This window comes from Tasmannia lanceolata, unplaced genomic scaffold, assembly GCF_043159265.1.
Source record: "Tasmannia lanceolata isolate RefF3 unplaced genomic scaffold, GAP_Taslan_0.1 ptg000037l, whole genome shotgun sequence".
Taxonomy (NCBI): Eukaryota; Viridiplantae; Streptophyta; class Magnoliopsida; order Canellales; family Winteraceae; genus Tasmannia; species Tasmannia lanceolata.
Window position 1 is genome coordinate 6,644,018 of NW_027518714.1, and position 21,825 is coordinate 6,665,842.

The window sequence follows — 21,825 nt, forward strand, 5'->3', positions numbered from 1 at the left end:
GATGTGCGACAAACTAGCCACGAAATGCCTTTTGCGATGGACGGCAGCAATTCACATATAAATATATTAATTATTAGTTTTATAGTATTTTACAAAGAAAAAAAAAGTTGTGAGAAGGCAGGAAAATGGGGGCGAAAAGACCAATGCACCCTAGAAACTTTCACATGCAATGCATAACACACTATGGTATACAGCTAAAAGTAGGAAAACAAGTATATATGTAGCATAACTGGGTGCTGCTAAACTTATTTTACTTAGTCGCCGTCTTGTTGTCTATTATCTGTTTCACCACTACGCTTTATGAGAGAAACGAAGTGCGCGAAGCTCTTCCACAAATTCCTCCAAACTCGTAGAAGAATTCCCACCAACTTTGACCGCCTCCAAGGCTGCCTTGCATAGCTCCTCGGCCCGGACTCTCTCAGGCCGAGTCTCACCCACCGACTCAGCAACAGCCTTAGCCAACTCGTACGAGTCTGGAACGGTGTCGCGACCCTCACAGATCCTAACAGCCACACCCAACTCTTCTACCAACAGCCTCGCGTTCAGGAACTGATCAGCCTTCATGGGCCATGCCAGCAAAGTGACGCCGGCAACGAGCCCCTCAAGCACGGAGTTCCAACCACAGTGAGTCAGGAATGCACCCACAGATTGGTGATTCAGAATTGCCACCTGTGGGGCCCACCCCTTAATCACCCAACCCCTTCCCGCCACTCGTTCCTCGAAACCAGCAGGAACCTCCCCTTCTTTAAGGCAAAAGACGAACCGGGCCCTACTTCCTTCCAGCCCAGCAGCAAGACCCTCCACCTGGTGCCTCGTCAGCGTGACCTGGCTGCCAAAACACACGTAGACCACGGACTGCTCCGGACATCCATCGAGCCAAGTCAGCACATCAGCAACAGGCATCGAGCTAGGCCCACCTCGATCGACTGGCCCCAATCCTCCACCAGGTGAAAGTAGAGGGCCCACTGCCCACACACGTTCGTGCTGCCCTGACACTTTCCTCGCATGCTCGAGATAGGCACCTTCCAACGAATCAAAGGTGTTGAAAACACTCCCCCAGCTAGAGATATTGGCGAGGAACCCCTCCCTCACAAACTCCGTATCTGGGTTGCCCTCTTGGTAGCTGCCGGGAAGATGCTTACAAGGGAAAGAAGGCGAATTCGGAATATCAGGGAAGAGAACGACGGATGTGGGGTCGAGTGGGCCCTTGCGAAGAAAGAGGGAGTTGAGAATAGAGACGGTAAATGCCCCGGATGGGTAGAAGACGATCCGGGGTATGCCGATTTCGCGGGCCAGGTGGTGGGTCCAGCCGAGGAAGAAATCAGAGAGAATTGCTACTGGTGGAGAAGGGTGGGCCCGGAACCAGTCGAGGATGGGATTATAGAGTTGGGCAAGGGCACGAAGAAAAGTGAAGGGATGGGTGGCTGGAGGGAGGTCTTTGAAGTTCTCTACACCTTGGGGGAAGGAGGGGTAGTGTGGGAAAGGGAGGAGGAGAGTTTGAATGGAAGGGAATTTGGAAAGAAGAGGAGTGAGTATAGGGAGGTTTTTAGGAGTGAGGAGGATGGTAATTGATAGGGTCCGGACTCAGCACTGAGGGAATCCGAACTCAGCAACCCGGACTCAGCACTGAGGGGTCCGAACTCAGCATCCAATTAGCTTCTGGCACGTGGCCCTCACAAGGACCGTTGGAAGGCCAACACCTGTCTCCACTAGGTGTGACACCTGGACCAATCAGGGACCTCCACCTGCCCTCCTTAGGTATGAAACCTGGTCCATACAGAGGCCACCACCTGGCTCAGAACTACCACCTGTCCTAGACAGGTGGCCCAGAATCACTATAAATAGCCTTCACTTGTGCTAAGGTGAGGGTCCTGGAAAAACTGAGAACCAAAACTCTAAGCTTTTTGCTCTGACATTGCTCTACACTCCTGCTCATACTGACTTGAGTGTCGAAGCGCCCGTCCGGAGTATCACTCCGGGTTGGTCCTCTGACCCTTTTCCTTCTTGTCTGTACTCTGTGCAGCGCAGGACTCAATCAGCCATTCAGCCGTGGCTCGTTAGCTCGGACCACCCAGCCCTACCATAACCTGTTACCGATTTTAGGCCTAACAGTAATGGTTAAGCCTTGTTCGGATGCGAGATGGTGGGTGAGATCGAGGAGAGGTATCAAGTGGCCCTGCGCAGGGCATGGGAAGACCAGGATGTGTGCCCCATGGGTGCCCGTCATGGCTGGGAAGAAGAAGAAGAAGACGAAGACCAAGAAGACCAAGAAGAATTCTCCCTTCTAGGCCTCTTATATTCCTAAATGATTATACTCTTATATGGTTGGTTGGTTTGTTGCTTGGATGGTGATATGAGCGCAAGACATTAGTGCCCCTCTGACGTTTGATCTTACGATAGCCTCTTAAGATGCATTATCAGCTTTGATTGACTATTCGTTTGTATATGTACTACGGTCCATAAGGAAATTAATAAATTGGAATTGTCCGTTGATTTGCTATCTAGGAAAAGGCACTCTTAGGTCTAAAATTGGTAACAGGTTATGGTAGGGCCGGAAGGGCTGATTTGACAAGCCACAGCTGAAGGGCTAGTGGAGTCCTGCGCTGCACAAGGGCACAGACAAGAAGACAAAGGGTCAGAAGACCAACCCGGAGTGTTGCTCCGGACGGGCGCTTCGACACTCAAGTCAGTATGAGCAGGAGTGCAGAGCAATGTCAGAGCAGAAAGCTTAGGGTTTTTGATTTCAGATCCCTCACCTTAGCACAAATGAGGGCTATTTATAGTGTGATCCTGAGCCACCTGTCCAGGACAGGTGGTGGCCCCTGTATGGACCAGGTCTCATACCTAGGAGGGACAGGTGGAAGTCCCTGATTGGTCCAGGTGTCACTCCTAGCAGGGACAGGTGTTGGCTTTGCAGTGGTCCCTGTGAGGGCCACGTGTCAACAGCCAATTGGTTGCTGAGTTCGGACCCATCAGTGCTGAGTTCGGACCCCATCAGGTGTTGAGTTCGGACCCCATCAGTGCTGAGTTCGGACCCCATCAGTTGCCCCCTGGTTCTCCGAGCTGTGATAGCGGCTAGGGGAAGCAAAAAGAGGGTTAAAACAGCATCTGGCCGGCCTTAAGGCCTCTGGGCAGCTGAGGCCGGCCTCAAACTGGGCCAGAAGAAACCGCGGCCGGACAGGGGCCTCCGGGTGGCCTGGTCGGGCCTTGGAGCATGGCATGAGGAGCACGGCCGGACAGGAGCCTATGGGCGATCCAGTCCGGTCGAAATTTGAACCAGAAGTCTGGCCGGCCAAACCTCCTAGGCGTCATGGTCGGACAGATCTCCTGGACGGGGCGGCTAGGCCGGACAGGTCCTCTGTCGCCTAGTGATTGCGCCATATCCTGTCCGGCTAAAACGCTGGACGGCCAGGCCGGGCAGGTCTTTTGGCGTTTAGCGATTGCGCCATATCCTGTCCAGCTAAGCCTTCTGGGCGGCTCTGCCGGGCAGGTTTTTTGGCGTTTAGCGATTGCGCCGTATCCTGTCCGGCTCCGGCTAAGGCGCTGGACGGCTAGGCCGGGCAGGACTTTGTCTTCTAGCGAACGCGTCATATCCTGTCCGACTAAGCCTTCTGGGCGGCTAGGCCGGGCAGAATTTTGTCTTCTAGCGAACGCGCCATATCCTGTCCGCCTAAGGCGCTGGACGGCCAGGCCGGGCAGGTCCTTTGTCGCGTAGCGATTGCGCCATATCCTGTCCGGCTAAGCCTTCTGGGTGGCTATGCCGGGCAGAATTTTGTCTTCTAGCGAACGCGTCATATCCTGTCCGGCTAAGCCTTCTGGGCGGCTATGCCGGGCAGAATTTTGTCTTCTAGCGAATGCGTCATATCCTGTCCGGCTAAGCCTTCTGGGCGGCTAGGCCGGGCAGGTCTTTTGTCTTCTAGCGAACGCGCCATATCCAGTCCGGCTAAGGCGCTAGACGGCCAGGCCGGGCAGGTCCTTTGTCGCGTAGCGATTGCGTCATATCCTGTCCGGCTAAGCCTTCTGGGCGGCTATGCCGGGCAGAATTTTGTCTTCTAGCGAACGCGTCATATCCTATCCGGCTAAGCCTTCTGGGCGGCTAGGCCGGGCAGGTCTTTTGTCTTCTAGCGAACGCACCATATCCTGTCCGGCTAAGGCGCTGGACGGCTATGCCGGGCAGAATTTTGTCTTCTAGCGAACGCGTCATATCCTGTCCGGCTAAGGCGCTGGACGACTAGGCCGGGCAGGTCCTTTGTCGCGTAGCGATTGCGCCATATCCTGTCCGGCTAAGCCTTCTAGGCGACTATGCCGGGCAGAATTTTGTCTTCTAGCGAACGCGTCATATCCTGTCCGGCTAAGGCGCTGGACGGCCAGGCCGGGCAGGTTCTTTGGCGTTGTCACTTTGGAACTTGTACCTCGCATTTAATGCGGACGGTGCATTTAATGCGAGCGGCGCATTTAATGCGGTAGGTGACGTGGCGCACTCCGGCTGGTGGGAAAAGGGCGGGATTTTTCCCGCTCTTCCAAGCCTATATATACCGGAGTTTTTACTCCTCATTTTTCACTTTTCACATTCTTCTCTCCTTCTCTGCTGCTCGGCTAGTCAAATTTCTGCCCGCCTCGGATCAGTGAGCCCGGAGATCTTCGGTCAACACCTCAGTTCGGTAATTTCTTTTAGCTTTTCTTTTCTTCCCTTTTAATGTCTAGCACTAGTTCCGAGTCGGACTCTGGCTCAAAGGAGTCCGGTTCGACTAGTAGTACGGGGTCCGGGGCGTCGGAGAGGACGAGGCCGGCCTCGCCTACGGAGGCCGGTGTTGAGGACGAGGAGATAATAATCGTAGTAGACGAGGAGAGCGGAGAGGAAGTGATTGTGGACTTAGACACAATCCCGGTCCGTGGGGACGGACCGCACCGGCTAGAAACCAGCGACGACGAAGAAGACGTTGAAGCGGTAGTTCCTCGCTTGCCGCGCGCGCCCGTTGAGGTGATAGCGGAGGCACGGATGGAGGCCAACCCACAGTACAACGTCGGGGCCTTGTACGAGGTGAATCATCTGGGGCCGGGCAAACTTCAGGCCGTCAGGGACAAATACTATATCCCTGATCGGTACATTTTGAGGGCGGCCGTTGAAGGGGACCGGGCCAGCAACGATAGTGCAGATCTCTGCCTATACGAAGAAGCCTTACGGGCCGGGCTCAGGCTTCCCTTGCACCCATTTTTTGTCGATGTGCTGAATTATTACGGGCTGACGGTTACACAGGTCGTGCCGAACTCTTGGAGGACGCTGGTCGGCTTCCTGCACCTTTTGGGAGTTCGGCTCCTTAGGAACCCCACCCTGCCCGTCTTCAGGATGTGTGCGCACCTGAAGAGGCACAAGGACGGCGGCTGGATCTACATCAGCCAACGGCCCGAAGTAAAAATGATCACTGGCATACCTACTTCCATTCACACATGGAAGAACAGGTTTTTCTACGCTAGGGACACCGAGCAGGGCTCCCACTGGCTGTTCTCGTTGGAATGGAGAACGCCGGACACCCAGAACCTTAGTCGGAAGCCAGCCCTTAAGGGCTACGACTACATGACCTTCGCTTTGATCAAAGAAGAGCTGAAGCGCGGTCAAATAAACTGCTCGGAGTTCTCCGAGGAGGCCGTCCTGGTAGAGCTCGGAATCAGCCGTGCGACGCCGGCACGTACGTAGACTCTTTTAGGCCAGCTTTTATTTTTTGAACTGTTTTTTCTCTTCTTTTTTTTTATAGTTCTAACTCTGTTCTGTTTTCACGTTCAGAAATGGTGAAGCAGATGTTCATGCTGGACAAAATCAAGCAGACCTCCCAAGCGTCCCCAACGCAGGAGCAGCCCCAACCCAAGGGCAAGAAAAGAAAGGTGCCGGAGTCAACTCCGGCAATGGTCGCACTGGCCGAGCCTCTCAAAAGCAGCCGGGCGACACATAAGCTTGCCGTTAAGCCGAGCCGGCCAAATCTCGCCGGGCAGAGCTCCGGGTCTGCAAGGATGACAGAGCCCCAACACAGCGGGCCGGTCCTGGGCATCCCTGCCGCTACGGCAGCGAGAGGCAACAACGTCTTCCGCCCAAACTGGGCGGTGCAGAAAACGGACACCAGCCTGGGGGATAGCCGGGTGGCCACAGAATTGATGTACCAGGGCGTCCTCCCACGCGACCGGCGGGAAGTCGAGAAAGAGGCGCTGGAGACCTGCGAAGAGGCGATCGCCTCCGCCCTCTATCAACTCCAGGTCTACTCAAGAGACATGGCCAAGAAGCGTTATCTCTTCTCTGAGACGCTCACACAGATAGAGTCCGAGAAGGGCCAGCTCCAAAAGGACAAGGACGGGCTTAGCGAAGCCGTCCAGATCAAAGAGGCCGAATGCAACAGCTTGAAGGACGAGGTGCAGAGGGTCAAGAACCAGGCCGTGCAGGATCTCCTAACTGCGAGGGAGAGAGCCGGCCAGAGGGAAAAGGCGGCTATCGAGGCGGCCGTGAAAGCGGCAGTGCGGGAGGCCGTGAAGAAAACCGAAGAGAGGAATGACACACAGTTCTTCAACCTGGGCCTCCAAGCCTATAAGGCGGGGTTCCTTCTCTGCTCTGAGCAGGTGAAGAAGGCTCACCCCGACATTTCTCTGGACGGACTGACCGTCCCGTATGCACCTCCAAAGGAGGAAGAGGACGAGGAGGAAGAAGGCGAACTGGCCTCCTCCCAACCCGTCGAGGTGGAACAGGAAGTCGTTCTGGCTTCCGAGGTCACCCCTCCAACCGCCGAGGCCGGCCAGGTTGCAGCCCTTACTACAGAGGCAGTCACCGACGAGGTGGCCGACGAGGAGGCCTGAGTGGCAGCCCTCTTGCTCCTATCTTTAATTTTAGTTTGTAAATTTTTGTAATGGCCCACGAGGCTCATTCTTTGTAAGCCAGCTCGGCGAAAAGAGCACTTTTGTAATATGAATACAAATTCAATTTTGTCTAATTGTCTGTACGGCTGCCTTGCTTTTTGTATTTATGACGTCTGTGCTTCTTCCTTGTCTTTCTGCCGAGCCGGAGTGGTTGTCCGGATGTCATTGGCCGGAGTGAACCACCTCTGTCTCCAAGTTTGCAAACACTTAGAGTATTTGAGGTGGTTTTCCACTAGGGCGGGTCCGTGATTGGAACTGATCTCCACACCAAATTGGACGCGCCGGAGTGCACCACTGCCGTTCTCTAGGTCTGCAAACACTTAGAATGAGAGCTAAGTCTGCAAACACTTAGAGTCTTTTTGGCGTCTAGCGATTGTGCCATATCCTGTCCGGCTTAGGCTGTGGATGGCCAGGCCGGGCAGGTCTTTTGGCGTTTAGCGATTGCGCCATATCCTGTCCGGCTAAGGCTCTGGGCGGCCAGGCCGGGCAGGTCTTTGAGGTGGTTTTCCACTAGGGCGGGTCCATATGGTTGGAACTGATCTTCACACCAAATTGGACGCGCCAGAGTGCACCACTGCCGTTCTCTAAGTCTGCAAACACTTAGAATGAGAGCTAAGTCTGCAAACACTTAGAGTCTTTTTGGCGTCTAGCGATTGCGCCATATCCTGTCCGGCTTAGGCTGTGGACGGCCAGGCCGGGCAGGTCTTTGAGGTGGTTTTCCACTAGGGCGGGTCCATGTGGTTGGAACTGATCTTCACACCAAATTGGACGCGCCGGAGTGCACCACTGTCGTTCTCTAAGTCTGCAAACACTTAGAATGAGAGCTAAGTCTGCAAACACTTAGAGTCTTTTTGGCGTCTAGCGATTGCGCCATATCCTGTCCGGCTTAGGCTGTGGACGGCCAGGCCGGGCAGGTCTTTGAGGTGGTTTTCCACTAGGGCGGGTCCATGTGGTTGGAACTGATCTTCACACCAAATTGGACGCGCCGGAGTGCACCACTGCCGTTCTCTAAGTCTGCAAACACTTAGAATGAGAGCTAAGTCTGCAAACACTTAGAGTCTTTTTGGCGTCTAGCGATTGCGCCATATCCTGTCCGGCTTAGGCTGTGGACGGCCAGGCCGGGCAGGTCTTTGAGGTGGTTTTCCACTAGGGCGGGTCCATGTGGTTGGAACTGATCTTCACACCAAATTGGACGCGCCGGAGTGCACCACTGCCGTTCTCTAAGTCTGCAAACACTTAGAATGAGAGCTAAGTCTGCAAACACTTAGAGTCTTTTTGGCGTCTAGCGATTGCGCCATATCCTGTCCGGCTTAGGCTGTGGACGGCCAGGCCGGGCAGGTCTTTGAGGTGGTTTTCCACTAGGGCGGGTCCATGTGGTTGGAACTGATCTTCACACCAAATTGGACGCGCCGGAGTGCACCACTGCCATTCTCTAAGTCTGCAAACACTTAGAATAAGAGCTAAGTCTGCAAACACTTAGAGTCTTTTGATGAGGGAGTTGGCCTATACTAGTGACTCAAAAGTGAGGGACACAGTTTAGAGACAACTCCACTTTATTTCTTTTTGAAATTTAATTACAGAGACTCTTTACAGGCCTTCAAAGGCAAAGGAAAAGACTATTGATAGTATATTCGAAGATTTCTGGAATTCCAGGCGTGCGGCAGCAGCTGCTCGTCAAGTGTCTCTAGGCGGTAGCTTCCTGGACGGATGACCTCTTTGGCTCGGTACGGCCCTTCCCAAGTCGGGGAGAGTTTGCCCACCCTTCTTGGCTGGGATACGGCCGCTTTCCTCAAAACTAGGTGGCCTGTGCGGAACTCCCTTGGTCGGATCTTCGTGTCATGGTATCTAGACACCTTCTGCTTATACGCTGCGGCTCTGATCTGTGACTCCTCACGGACTTCCTCAAGCAAGTCGAGGTTGACACGGAGCCCGTCCCCATTAAGCTGTTCATTGAAGTTAACAATTCTTGGGGAAGGAATGACGATGTCAACCGGAATCACAGCCTCTGTTCCGAAGGAGAGATTGAAAGGCGACTCACCCGTTGCAGTGCGTGGGGTAGTCCGATACGCCCAGAGCAAATGGTACAGCTCGTCAGCCCAGCGTCCGGCCTTATCATCCAGTCTCTTCTTTATCCCCTGCAGCAGAGTCCTGTTCGTCACTTCGGTCTGTCCATTTGTCTGAGGGTGTGCCACGGAAGTGAACCTTTGCTCAATCTTCAGATCTGCACAAAACTTTCTGAAGTTCCTTGAGTGGAACTGTTTGCCATTGTCTGCTATGAGGACCCGGGGTATCCCGAATCTGTACACCACTGATTTCCAGAAAAAGTTCTGGACGTTCTGCTCAGTGATCTTGGCCAGAGGTTCAGCTTCTACCCACTTAGTAAAGTAGTCAATGGCGACAATGACGAACTCACGGCCTCCGGAGGCCGGCGGAAAAGGACCTAAGATGTCCATTCCCCAGACAACGAAAGGGAAAGGGCTGATGATCGGAGCCATTGGCACGACAGGCTGGTGAACGGCGGGAGAAAATTTCTGACATTTCTCACACTTCTTCACAAGGCTCAGTGCATCTTGTCTCAATGTAGGCCAGTACAAGCCTCTTAGAAGGACTTTGATGGCGAGGGCCTTGCCCCCAAGATGCTCTCCACAAATCCCTTCATAGGTCTCTCGCAGAGCATACAGGGCATCAGTTGGCGGGAGACACTTCAAGTACGGGAGGGTGTAAGATCTCTTGTACAGAGTCTTGCCGTCAAGTGAAAACCTTGCTGCCCGCTGTACGACTTTGCGGGCCTCTTTTTTCCCTCCGGGGAGCTCTCCGCTGCGCAGATATCTGATGATCTCGTCCATCCAGCACGGCTCATCGTCGATCTGCATTACTACGACGGGCTGGCCATCAATACTGGAGGTCTTTAGGAACTCCATACGGATTTCTCTGAGAACGGTGTAGCCTGATGCCGCTAGCTTTGAGAGCACATCAGCCTTTGTATTTTCAGTCCGGGGGACTCTGATGACCTCAAAACTTCCGAACTTACTGGTCAGGCTACGGACCCTTTGCAGATATTTTATCATTCGCTCTTCTCGGGCCTCATATACTCCTTGGATCTGACATACGACTAACTGTGAATCGCAGTACGCCTTCAGTCTCTGAGCGCGGGCCTGAATGGCGAGGTTCATTCCGGCGATGAGCGCTTCGTACTCTGCCTCATTGTTTGACGCACGGAATCCAAACCTCAGGGCATAATTCAGGACAAAGTCATCTGGTCCTATGAGAACTAGTCCGGCACCGCTGCCACTTTTATTTGAAGATCCGTCGACATATACCTCCCAGAGCGGCTCTTCAGAACATGGAAGCGGGCTGATCGGTGGAGCTGCACTCTCAAGCCCGGGAAGCGGAACCGCTTCGGCTTTGGTCTGCTGCTCGGATATAACCGGTTCTGCTTCTGAAGGAAGCGCTGCTTCTGACCCAGGGTCTGAATCTGGCATTGTACATTCAGCTATGAAGTCTGCAAGAACCTGAGCTTTGATTGCTGGCCTGGGCAGATATTTGATGTCAAACTCGCTGAGCTCCACGACCTACTTCACAAGTCGGCCTGAAGTGTCTGGACGGTGGAGGATCTGCCTGAGGGGCTGTCCCGTCAGGACCTTGATCGTATGCGCCTGGAAATACGGCCTTAATTTTCTGGCCGCCATAACGAGGGCGTATACGAGCTTCTCGACTCGCTGATATCTCGTCTCTGCATCATGGAGGACCTTACTGACATAGTAGATCGGCTTTTGCTGGTGGTACTCATCTCTGATCAGTACTGCTGCAACTGCCAAAGGTCCCGCTGAGAGATACATAATCAGCTCTTCTCCTGGCTCTGGCTTCGACAGCAACGGCGGAGAGGACAAGTACTGCTTCAGCTCTTCAAATGCCGCTTGACACTCCGAAGTCCAGGGCGCGGTTTTTATACCTTTGACTGCGTTGAAGAACGGAAGGCATCTTTCTGCGGACTTAGAGATGAACCGCCCCAGGGCAGCTACTAATCCGGTCAGGCACTGTACTTCTCTGATAGTTCTGGGCGGAGTCAGCTCCATCACCGCCTTGATTTTCTCAGGATTTGCCTCTATCCCTCTCTGGCTTACCATGAAGCCCAGAAACTTGCCTGCTCCGACGCCGAACGTACACTTGGTCGGATTGAGCTTCATGTTGTGCTCCCTTAAGACTTGAAACGCTTCTTTGAGGTCGGCAACATGATTGCAGGCAGCTCTGCTTTTGACCAGCATATCGTCCACATATACTTCCATATTGCGGCCGATCTGCTCTTTGAACAGCCTGTTGACGAGCCGCTGGTAGGTGGCTCCTGCGTTCTTCAGTCCAAAAGGCATAACTCGATAGCAATAAGTCCCCTGATCGGTTACAAAGGATGTCTTCGGAATGTCGGACTCATGCATTCTGATCTGATTGTATCCTGAGAAGGTGTCCATGAAGCTTAGCAGCTCGTGACCTGCAGTAGCGTCGATGAGCTGATCGATCTTTGGGAGCGGGTAGCTGTCCTTCGGGCAGGCCTTATTCAGATCCGTAAAATCTATGCAGGTCCTCCACTTCCCATTAGACTTCTTCACCATCACAACATTCGCGAGCCAGTCCGGGTACTGGATCTCGCGGATGAAGTCGGCCTTCAGAAGCCTTTCCACCTCCTCTCTAATGGCCATTCGCCTCTCCGGTGCAAAGTGCCTCCTCTTCTGTTTCACGGGCTTGCAGGTCTGATCAACCCCGAGCTCATGGGTGCTGATTGTAGGGTCGATGCCGAGCATGTCTGAAGGAGCCCAGGCAAAGACATCTGCATTGGCTCTAAGGAACTGAGCAAGATCCTGCTGCGCGGCCTCTGGCAGGGCAGAGCCGATCTGGACAACCCTCTGGTCGTCATCGCTGTACAGGGGGATAGATATGAGGTCCTCGGCCGGCTCGTTTACTATGATCTGGGCTTCATCCCTTAGATCAAACAGCTCGATTGGCAGAGACTCGGACGCATTCTTCCCTTTTAGTGCCGCTGCATAGCACTGCCTCGACTGGGGCTGATCCCCTCTGACTTCCCCTACGCCCCCTGGTGTACTGAACTTCATCTTCTGATGATAGGCGGAGGGAACGGCTCGGAGGAGATTCTGGCCGGGGCGACCCAGGATAGCATTGTAGGCCGACTTGGCCCTTACCACCAAGAAGTTCATCATGGCGACGGACTGGCAGGGCGGCTCCCCGATAAGAACTGGAAGCTCGATCTGCCCTTCAACTTTGACAACTTCTCCGGAGAACCCGAACAGATCAGAGTTGGCCGGCTTCAGACGGTCGGTTCCGATCAGCATCCGCTCGAAGGCGTGATAATAGAGGATGTCTGCGGAGCTCCCGTTGTCGACCAAGATCTTCTTCATTTCCCAGTTCGCCACCAGCATGGTGATGACCAGGGCATCATCATGCGGGAGGATCAGGCCGTCGAGATCTGCATCTGAGAAGGATATCTCGTTCTCTAGCCTGGCCTTCTTACTGCAGGTATGGACGGCGTTGACCTGCCGGGCATAAGTCCTGAGGGCTGATGAAGAGGTTCCTCCTGCGGTTGGCCCTCCTGAAATGGTACCAATAACACCATGAGGTTGAGGTTGAGGTACCTGAAGAGGGGGCTGGCCGGGGCCGGAGCTTGAATGTGGTCGCCTAGAGGTTGAGCGCCCCGGGGGCTTCTGCCTCTGGGCCTCGGTTTGTCCTTGCGCTCTCTTTTGTTGTCATCATTTTTCAAGTACCTTCCGAGGTACCCTCTGCTGATCAGCTGATCGATCTCCTCCTTCAAATGAAGGCACGCGTTGGTGTCGTGGCCGTGGTCCTTGTGGAACCTGCAGTACTGGGACATGTTTCTTTTTGCCGACGAGGTCTGCCTCTCCGGCCACCGGATGAAGTCCTCTTCCCGAATGGCTGCCAGGATCTGTGCTCTGGACGCGGTCAGCCGCGTGTAATGCTCTCTAGGGTGGGGACTTCTCCCCTTTCGAGAAGGGCTTCTCTCCCTGCGGGAAGGGCTTCAAGACCTTTTTCTGAGACTTATCATCCCTACGCTGCTTGGTAGGGTTCTTCTCCTCAGGCCTTCTCTTGCTAGCAGAGTCCAGGGCGGCGAGAGTTTCCTCCACCGAGATGTACTCCTCCGCCCCGGCCATCAGGTCTGCGAGGGACTGCGGATTGCGCCGGGCCACTGCTCGCCTGAAGTCAGTTGATCGGGCGCCGACCAGAAGGGCATTCGTGGCCGCAGAGGGATCCAGGTTGGGAACCTGAAGGGCTTCCCTGTTAAAGCGACCAACGAACACTTTCAAGGCCTCATCATCTCCCTGCCTGAGGGCCATCAGCGAAGCCGTCGTCTTCCTGGGTCTTCTGCTGCTCATGAAATGACGAGCCAGGTCGTCCCCAAAATCATCAAAATTGTCAACGGATCTGGGCTTGAGCCGCGAGTACCAGTCCCTCGCTGCTCCAGTCAACGTGGTGGGGAATGCCCGGCAAAGGAATCCATCCGACGCCCCGTGGAGGAGCATTGTGGTCCTGAAAGTCTCCAAGTGGTCCACGGGGTCGGTGGTCCCGTCATACTGCGAAATCTGCGGCATCTTCCAGCCCGCAGGGGTCTCCGCGCTGAGCACTCTGTCCGAAAATGGTTGAGCGCTTGTGAAGATCCGGGAGGTAGGCCGGCCCTGCTCTCTAGCGAGCTCTTCAATCCGGTGGTCGATCTGCTGGATCCTTCGTAACATCGGGTCGTCTCTTTCCTCAGCCCGGTGGACGGGCCTCTCTCTTCTTGCTGGCGGGCTCATAGCCGATCCGGACTGACTGGCCGGACTCCTTCGCCGGTGCCGCGATCCCTCTCCGTGCGTGGCGTCTCTCTTGCTACCATGCCTTTGTACGGAGGGAGATCGTGACCGGTGATGCAGGCGAGACTCGGGGCGCACATGCTTATCCCAAGAGAGGTGATCTCGTCTTGTGGAGTGACGAGTCTGCTCCCGGGGCAGGGGCGTGTGCTCTCTGCGGGAGCTTCCCCTCCTCTAGGTGGGCTGAGAAGCCTCGGCTGGGTGCTGCTGGAGTGCGGGGGCCGGATTCCTGAACTGCGCAATCACAGCAGTCATTTCTTGAAAAAGGGCCCGCATCTCCCTCGGGGTCGGGGTAGGGTCTGAGCGGTCCGAGCGAGTCGGACTTCGCTCCCCTACCGCCCCGACCTCTATCTGCGAGGCCAGTCGCTCGCTTCTTCCTTCGCGGGGGGCCGTAGCCCGGGTCGTCCGGAAGGTTGGCACATGCTTTCCGTTTTTCCCTACCATTGCTTAAGTGAGGTTCCGAACAGCTTTTTGTTGCGGGGTCCCACGGATGGCGCCAAATCTGTTAGGTCTAAAATTGGTAACAGGTTATGGTAGGGCCGGAAGGGCTGATCTGACAAGCCACAGCTGAAGGGCTAGTGGAGTCCTGCGCTGCACAATGGCACAAACAAGAAAACAAAGGGTCAGAAGACCAACCCGGAGTGTTGCTCCGGACGGGCACTTCGACACTCAAGTCAGTATGAGCAGGAGTGCAGAGCAATGTCAGAGCAGAAAGCTTAGGGTTTTTGATTTCAGATCCCTCACCTTAGCACAAATGAGGGCTATTTATAGTGTGATCCTGAGCCACCTGTCCAGGACAGGTGGTGGCCCCTGTATGGACCAGGTCTCATACCTAGGAGGGACAGGTGGAAGTCCCTGATTGGTCCAGGTGTCACTCCTAGCAGGGACAGGTGTTGGCTTTGCAGTGGTCCCTGTGAGGGCCACGTGTCAACAGCCAATTGGTTGCTGAGTTCGGACCCATCAGTGCTGAGTTCGGACCCCATCAGGTGTTGAGTTCGGACCCCATCAGTGCTGAGTTCGGACCCCATCAGGCACCAAACAAGTTGTGATTGTCCATGTCTGCTGAGCCCTTTTTGGAGCTTTTGTTCTACCTTCGTCGCCTGGACCATCATCGTCGTCGTCATTGTCGTTACCGAGATTTACTATTTCCCTTTACAATTGTTGCTACTACTGTAATGTCATTCTTGCAGCTTACAAACCGCATGTGAGTCTCCGTTGTGGAGGAGAGAGAGAGAGAGAGATAGAGAGAGAGAGAGAGAGAGAGAGAGAGAAATTCCATGATCAGGACCTATGGATTTTTCAAAGACAAACAAAAAGCAGTGGACAGAGAGAAAAATGAGGGTGGAAGTATCATTGCGCCCCCCCCCCCCCCCCCCCCCCCCCACTATCATTGCGCCCCCCCCCCCCCCCCCCCCCCCCCCCCCCCACAGAAGCATCGCTTTGGTAGACAGCTAAAATTAGGAAAACAAGTGTACATATAGCACAACTGGCTAGTACCAGAATTATTTGACTCGGTCACCCTCTTGTTGCTTGTTATTTGATTAACCACTTCCCTTTATTAAACTAAGTGAGTGAAGTTCTTCCACAAATCCATCCAGACTCATTGAAGATCTCCCACCAACTTTGACGGCCTCCAAGGCCGCCCTGCACATCTCCTCGGCTCGGACTCTCTGATGCGGAGTCCCACTCACCGACTCAGCCACAGCCTTAGCCAACTCATCCGAGTCTGGAACGGTGTCGAGACCCTCACAGACCCTAACGGCCACGCCCAACTCTTCCACCAACAGCCTCGCGTTGAGAAACTGATCAGCCTTCATGGGCCACGCCAGCAAAGTGACACCCGCGACGAGCCCCTCAACCACCGAGTTCCACCCACAGTGAGTCAGGAACACACCCACAGATAGGTGACTTAGTATCGCTACTTGTGGGGCCCACCCCTTAATCACCCAACCCCTTCCCGCCACGCGTTCCTCGAAACCAGCAGGAACCTCGCCTTCTTTAAGGCAAAAGACGAACCGAGCCCCACTTCCTTCCAGCCCAGCAGCAAGACACTCCACCTGGTGCCTCGTCAGCTTGACCTGGCTGCCAAAACACACGTAGACCACGGACTGCTCTGGACATCCATCGAGCCAAGTCAGCACATCAGCAACAGGCACCGAGCTAGGCCCACCTCGATCGACTGGCCCCACTCCTCCACCAGGTGAAAGTAGTGGACCCACTGCCCACACACGTTCGTGTTGCCCTGACACTTTCCTCACATGCTCGAGATAGGCACCTTCCAACGAATCAAAGGTGTTGAAAACAGTCCCCCAGCTAGAGATATTCGCGAGGAACCCCTCCCTCACAAACTCCGCATCTGGTTCGCCCTCTTGCTCTTTGAAAACGCGGTAGATGCCGGGGAGATGGTGATAAGGGAAAGAAGGCGAATTCGGAATATCAGGTAAGGGAACGATGGAGGTGGGGTCGAGTGGGCCCTTGCGAAGAAAGAGGGAGTTGAGAATAGAGACGGTAAAAGCCCCGGATGCATAGAAGACGATCCGGGCAATGCCGATTTCGCGGGCCAGGTGTTGGGTCCAGCCGAGGAAGAAATCAGAGAGAATGGCTACTGGAGGAGAAGGGTGGGTCCGGAACCAGTCGAGGATGGGATTATAGAGTTGGGCGAGGGCACGGAAAAAAGTGAAGGGATGGGTGGCTGGAGGGAGGTCTTTGACGTTCTCTACGCCTTGGGGGAAGGACGGGTAGTTTGGAAAAGGGAGGAGGAGAGTTTGGATGGAAGGGAATTTGGAAAGGAGAGGTGTGAGGATAGGGAGGTTTTTGGGGATTATTAGGATGGTGATGGATAATCCTTGTTTGGAAGCGAGATGTTGGGTGAGATCAAGGAGGGGTATCATGTGGCCCTGCGCAGGGAATGGGAAGACCAGGATGTGTGCGCTCTTGGTCTCCGACATGATTGGGAGAGAGAAGAAGAAGAAGAAATTCCGTATAAGGGCGGCTTGTATTTCTAAACGGGCATAATAATTTTATACTCGTATGGTGAGTTGAACTTAAGACACTATTGTTCATTTGACGTAGGATCATACGACAGTAGCGTCCTTAAAAGTGGAAAAAAACTTGGCTACGCAACCATTAAAATTAGGGGTGCAACTTGGGTTGGTCTCAACCTGACCCCGACATGTTCATCCCGATTTTGGCTCGGGTTGGGCTGGCATTTGCTCAGGTTGGGTTGGGTTAGGGTTGGGAAAAGCCAACCCGATTTAAATTTGGGTTGAGTTAGGATTGAGGCTTTAGCAACCCGACCCGAACCCGACCTCCATCTTCTAATTTTATCATGATTTTCTTAGGATTCTGTTTTTCTTTTTGGTCGTAGATGACACGATCCCAACCCAAACCACCGTCATCTAATTTTCTTAGGATTCTGTTTTTTCTTTCTTGTTTCTTTGTATTTGGTCGTAGATGACCCGATCCCAACCTGACTCAACCTGGCCTGATTTGAGGCGGGTTGGGTTAGGGTTGACCATCCTCAACCCGAGGCTCAGGTTGCGTCGGGTTAGGATTGAGGGAATGCTATCTCGCGTTGGGTTAGGGTTGGCCTCAACCCGACCCAACCCGACCCGAGTTGCACCCCTAATTAAAATACACTAAAAGCAAGGGGTGTGGCAATATCAATTCCATGGTCTGATATTTTTCACATCCCATGTTTGATATTTCCACATCCCCTGTTTCCTCTTTATTTTAGGGCGTCGCACAGGAACCTCCTGCTCAACGTGCAGCTAAAGTATACATTCGAATACCACCGTTGAGAAGGAACGAACAAATTGTCCATATGAAAATCGTTAAATTTTCTGTCAAAAATTTTAGATATTAGAATTTTGTTCGGGGGGTGATAAATCAGCCCACATATATCTTAAATCGACCCCTTGTAATGTAAAACGTTAGGGCGTGTGAGTTGTCCACCTGTATGGCGTTTAATGGCAGGGGCAACTTTATTCAACACCCTAACGTTTTATGTTAAAAAAGGGTCGATTTATCACTCCCCTTTTTCATAAAACAGTTGGCCTAAAAATTCAACACAGTGGGTCATTTCCAATACTCGATTACAGGGGCATTTTGGAGATCTCAAAAAAAATCAGGGTCATTTCAGATAATTTGTAATGAAAAATCTGGGGCATTCCCCCTTTTTTTCATTTCTTTTCTTTTAGGCTCCGTTTCTTTTTGTTTTATGTTGTAAAAATGAACATAAAACAAATTTTACATCCATCTTTCGATGCAAGTCTCTCTTAGGCTTCTTGAACTAAGGATCGGGAGAGTGACAAACTCACACTCAATTATTCAATAACTCAGATACAAGAAAATAGATTTACGCAAGCTCAGTAAAATGAGTGTATCTCCCTCGATATATGTCGAAATGACTTAATTCCAAAGCCAAAATTTCAAGGACTCAACGATCTGCAATTTTGATGGCAAAAGTTTTCTCAGATTACCATCATAGGGTGCTCGAAAAATTACTTAAAGTGGACGAATGCGAATGGACAGAATTCTGGACACCGAGTGCAATATGTTAGGGAAAAATAACAACTTCAATAGCTACTCTTCAAGGTTGCCAAGGAAGGTGGGTAACATCAATTCTTCCAGATTGATGGCTACAACTCTTCAAAAATGCAAATGATAGGGAAAGCTCCTACTCTTCAAGGAATGAGTGAAACTCTTCTAGGTTTCAATGATGAACTCTTCAAGATTCAAAGGAAATGCTCTAGGCAATTTTTTCGTTCAATAATCAACTAAAACTTAATTACAGATGTTTTCTAAACTTTTATAGAGAAAATATAATAGAAATGACATTCAAACTGGCCCACTAACTATTTTAGGGACTTACAAAACTCATAAATGACTTAGGAACTCAAAACACATTAACTAGTCAAAGGCCTACAGACACAATCTACTCTTCAACCACTTGGCCAAATGAAGACCATAAATATCTGTTGGAAAGATAATTCAAAGATCTACAACTTTTTACGACATTTTCTCTTATTCGTTCATCTAGAAGCCCAAAAACGTACTTCAAAAATGACTGGAATCATTATGACTAAAATGCAACTGGATTAGGCTTGAATTGGCGTGTCAATGATCTTGAGCTGGAGCTGGCCTTTATGCTTTGTGGATTCAAATTGGGAGCTGAACTTCTCCCTTACTTGGGATGGTTCATGTGGGCTTCAAATTTGCCGACCACATGAGTTGGGATTGCAACATCTTCACGCCGAAAGAAACGTAGCCTAAGGCATTTTCCTTCTAAAATTTGACATTAGTCGGACAAGTTGCATCCATTGCCAGAAAGCATTTAATAAGGTTATTATTAAATAGTAATTTATTAATTATTATTTGAGGAATGATAGATGCAAGGGCTAAAGAAGGGCCCTTAAATAGATCCAAGTCATTAAGGGCAACCAAATTCAGTTTCTCAACCGACTTAAAAATGACGTGGATCTATTCAATGGCCCTTCTTTAGCCCTTGCATAAAAAGGGCCCTTGCATCTATCATTCCTCTTATTATTTTATTAGACTTTTCTAAGACAAACAAAAAGTAGTGGACAGGTAGAAAAAAATAGGGGGTGAAAATATCATTGCCCCCCCAAGAAACATCACTTTGGTAAATAGCTAAAATAAGGAAAAACAAGTGTATATATTATATAGCACGACTGGCTAGTGCAAGAATTATTTGACTCGGTTGCCCTCTTGTTGCCTATTATTTGACTCACCACTTTCCTTTACCAAACTAAGTGAGTGAAGTTCTCCCACAAATCCCTCCAATCTCGAAGAAGAAGCCCCACCAACTTTGACGGCCTCCAAAGCTGCCCTGCACATCTCCTCGGACTGGATTCTCTGCTGCCAAGTCCCACCCACTGACTCAGCTACAGCCTTAGCCAACTCGCCCGAGTCTGGCACGGTGTCATTGCCCTCACAGACCCTAACGGCAATGCCCAACTCTTCAACCAACAACCTGGCGTTGAGAAACTGATCAGCCTTCATGGGCCATGCCAGCAAAGTGACACCCGCGGCGAGCCCCTCAAGCACTGAGTTCCACCCACAGTGAGTCAGAAACACACCCACGGACCGGTGACTCAGTATCGCTACTTGTGGGGCCCACCCCTTAATCACCCAACCCCTTCCCGCCACGCGTTCCTCGAAACCAGCAGGAACCTCCCCTTCTTTGAGGCAAAAGACGAAGCGGACCCCACTTCCTTCCAGCCCAGCAGCAAGACCCTCAACCTGATGCCTCGTCAGCGTGACCTGGCTGCCAAAACACACGTAGACCACGGACTGCTCCGGACATCCATCGAGCCACGTCAGCACATCAGCAACAGGGACGGAGCTGGCCCCACCTCGATCGACTGGCCCCAATCCTCCACCGGGTGAAAGTAGTGGGCCCACTGCCCACACACGCTCGTGCTGCCCTGACACTTTTGTCACGTGCTCGAGATAGGCACCTTCCAACGAGTCAAAGGTGTTGAAAACACTCCCCCAGCTAGAGATATTCGCGAGGATCCCCTCTCTCACAAACTCCGCATCTGGTTGGCCCTCTTGCTCCTTGCAAACGCGGTAGCTGCCGGGGAGATGCTTATAAGGGAAAGAAGGCGAATTCGGAATATCAGGGAAGGGAACGATGGATGTGGGGTCGAGTGGGCCCTTGCGAAGAAAGAGGGAGTTGAGAATAGAGACGGCAAAAGCCCCGGAGGGGTAGAAGACGATCCGGGGTATGCCAATTTCGTGGGCCAGGTGTTGGGTCCAGCCGAGGAAGAAGTCACAGAGAATTGCTACTGGGGGCGAAGGGTGGGTCCGGAACCAGTCGAGGATGGGATTATAGAGTTGGGCAAGGGCACGAAGAAAAGTGAAGGGATGAGTAGCTGGAGGGAGGTCTTTGAAGTTCTCTACGCCTTGGGGGAAGGAGGGGTAGTTTGGAAAAGGGAGGAGGAGAGTTTGGACGGAAGGGAATTTTGAAAGGAGAGGAGTGAGGATGGGGAGGTTTTTGGGGGTTATTAGGATGGTGATGGATAAGCCTTGTTTGGAAGCTAGATGGTGAGTGAGATCGAGGAGGGGTATGATATGGCCCTGGGCTGGGAATGGGAAGACCAGGATGTGTGTGCCATGGGTGCCCGACATGGCTGGATGGAGGAGAAGAATTTCAACCCCCTCGAGGCTTCTTGTATTCCTAAATGGGTATACTTTTTATATGGTTGGTTGGTTGATGATATGACGTTTGATCTTACGACAGCCTCTTAAAAAATGAATTACTAACTTCATTGCGTGCCAGCTTAAATATTCGTTGTTAACGGTGTGTGTATGTTTAGTTTGAAGGAAAGGGTTTTCTTGATTATTTTTCAACTCTCTCTCTCTCACACACACATATAGACAGACGAGGCAGAGATAAAGCAGGTAGTCTTCTAGTTTGAATCAAAACATGCAACCAAACACTACTAGTAGATGATATGACACTTCAAAACCAACCAAAACACCTAATAAACCCCAGAAATTGTGCAACCAACGTTGTTCTTTTTTTTTTTTCATAAATGACAATGTTAAAAGTACAAAAGATTAAATAACAACAACTCCAACAGCTTAAGACTTCGGAGTAACTGGTTGTTTTACATACAACAAACAAACTTAGTTTATTACATATGAAAACAGAATCCTGAGCATTCTAATCTCAGCTATAGAAAGCTTGGAAAAAAAATGAGACATTAAACTCTCAAGTTAGAAGCATTTTTGGGCATGTTCATGCAACCCTAACCACATCATTTCGCAGTGGCTACACATTTTAGAGCTCTCTCTCTCTCTCTCTCTCTCTCTCTCTCTCTCTCTCTCTCTCTCTCGTGTGTGGCTGACACACACATGGAATGTAACATATGTGTTATGTATAAATAATTATATGATTTACATGACTTATCAGACATGCGAGCCAATGTATGTCACTAGCATTCTATGATGTTAGATGTTAAATAATTACGGATCGCGTCTTCAAATTCTATCATTCGTCTATGTTTTCATATGTTCTCGTGTCTTCGAA

The 21,825-nt window shown here is 51.8% G+C and overlaps 1 protein-coding gene across 1 annotated transcript; it reads right to left on the minus strand.

Moving 5' to 3' along the window:
• Nucleotides 1–117: 117 nt before the first annotated feature.
• Nucleotides 118–20,949, minus strand: LOC143860348 (uncharacterized). Its single transcript, XM_077370936.1, has 6 exons — nucleotides 19,485–20,949; nucleotides 18,774–18,834; nucleotides 15,313–16,767; nucleotides 11,533–11,695; nucleotides 10,115–10,428; nucleotides 118–1,583 (listed from the first exon to the last, which is right to left on the minus strand). Exons 1-6 carry the CDS (start codon nucleotides 20,919–20,921, stop codon nucleotides 292–294), a joined length of 4,722 nt encoding a protein of 1,573 aa, XP_077227051.1. The 5' UTR covers nucleotides 20,922–20,949; the 3' UTR covers nucleotides 118–291.
• Nucleotides 20,950–21,825: the final 876 nt, after the last annotated feature.

What these genes read in the sequence shown, in the direction of transcription:
- LOC143860348 (XM_077370936.1), bottom strand. Translation starts at nt 20,921, where the DNA reads ATGTCGGGCACCCATGGCACACACATCCTGGTCTTCCCATTCCCAGCC. An exon ending in AAGAGAAAATGTCGTAAAAA is followed by an intron (nt 16,768 to 18,773) that starts GTTGTAGATCTT and finishes ATGCCCGTTTAG; the next exon opens with AAATACAAGCCGCCCTTATA. An exon ending in TGCCCTGAGGTTTGGATTCC is followed by an intron (nt 1,584 to 10,114) that starts GTGCGTCAAACA and finishes CTCAGTGCTGAG; the next exon opens with TCCGGACCCTATCAATTACC.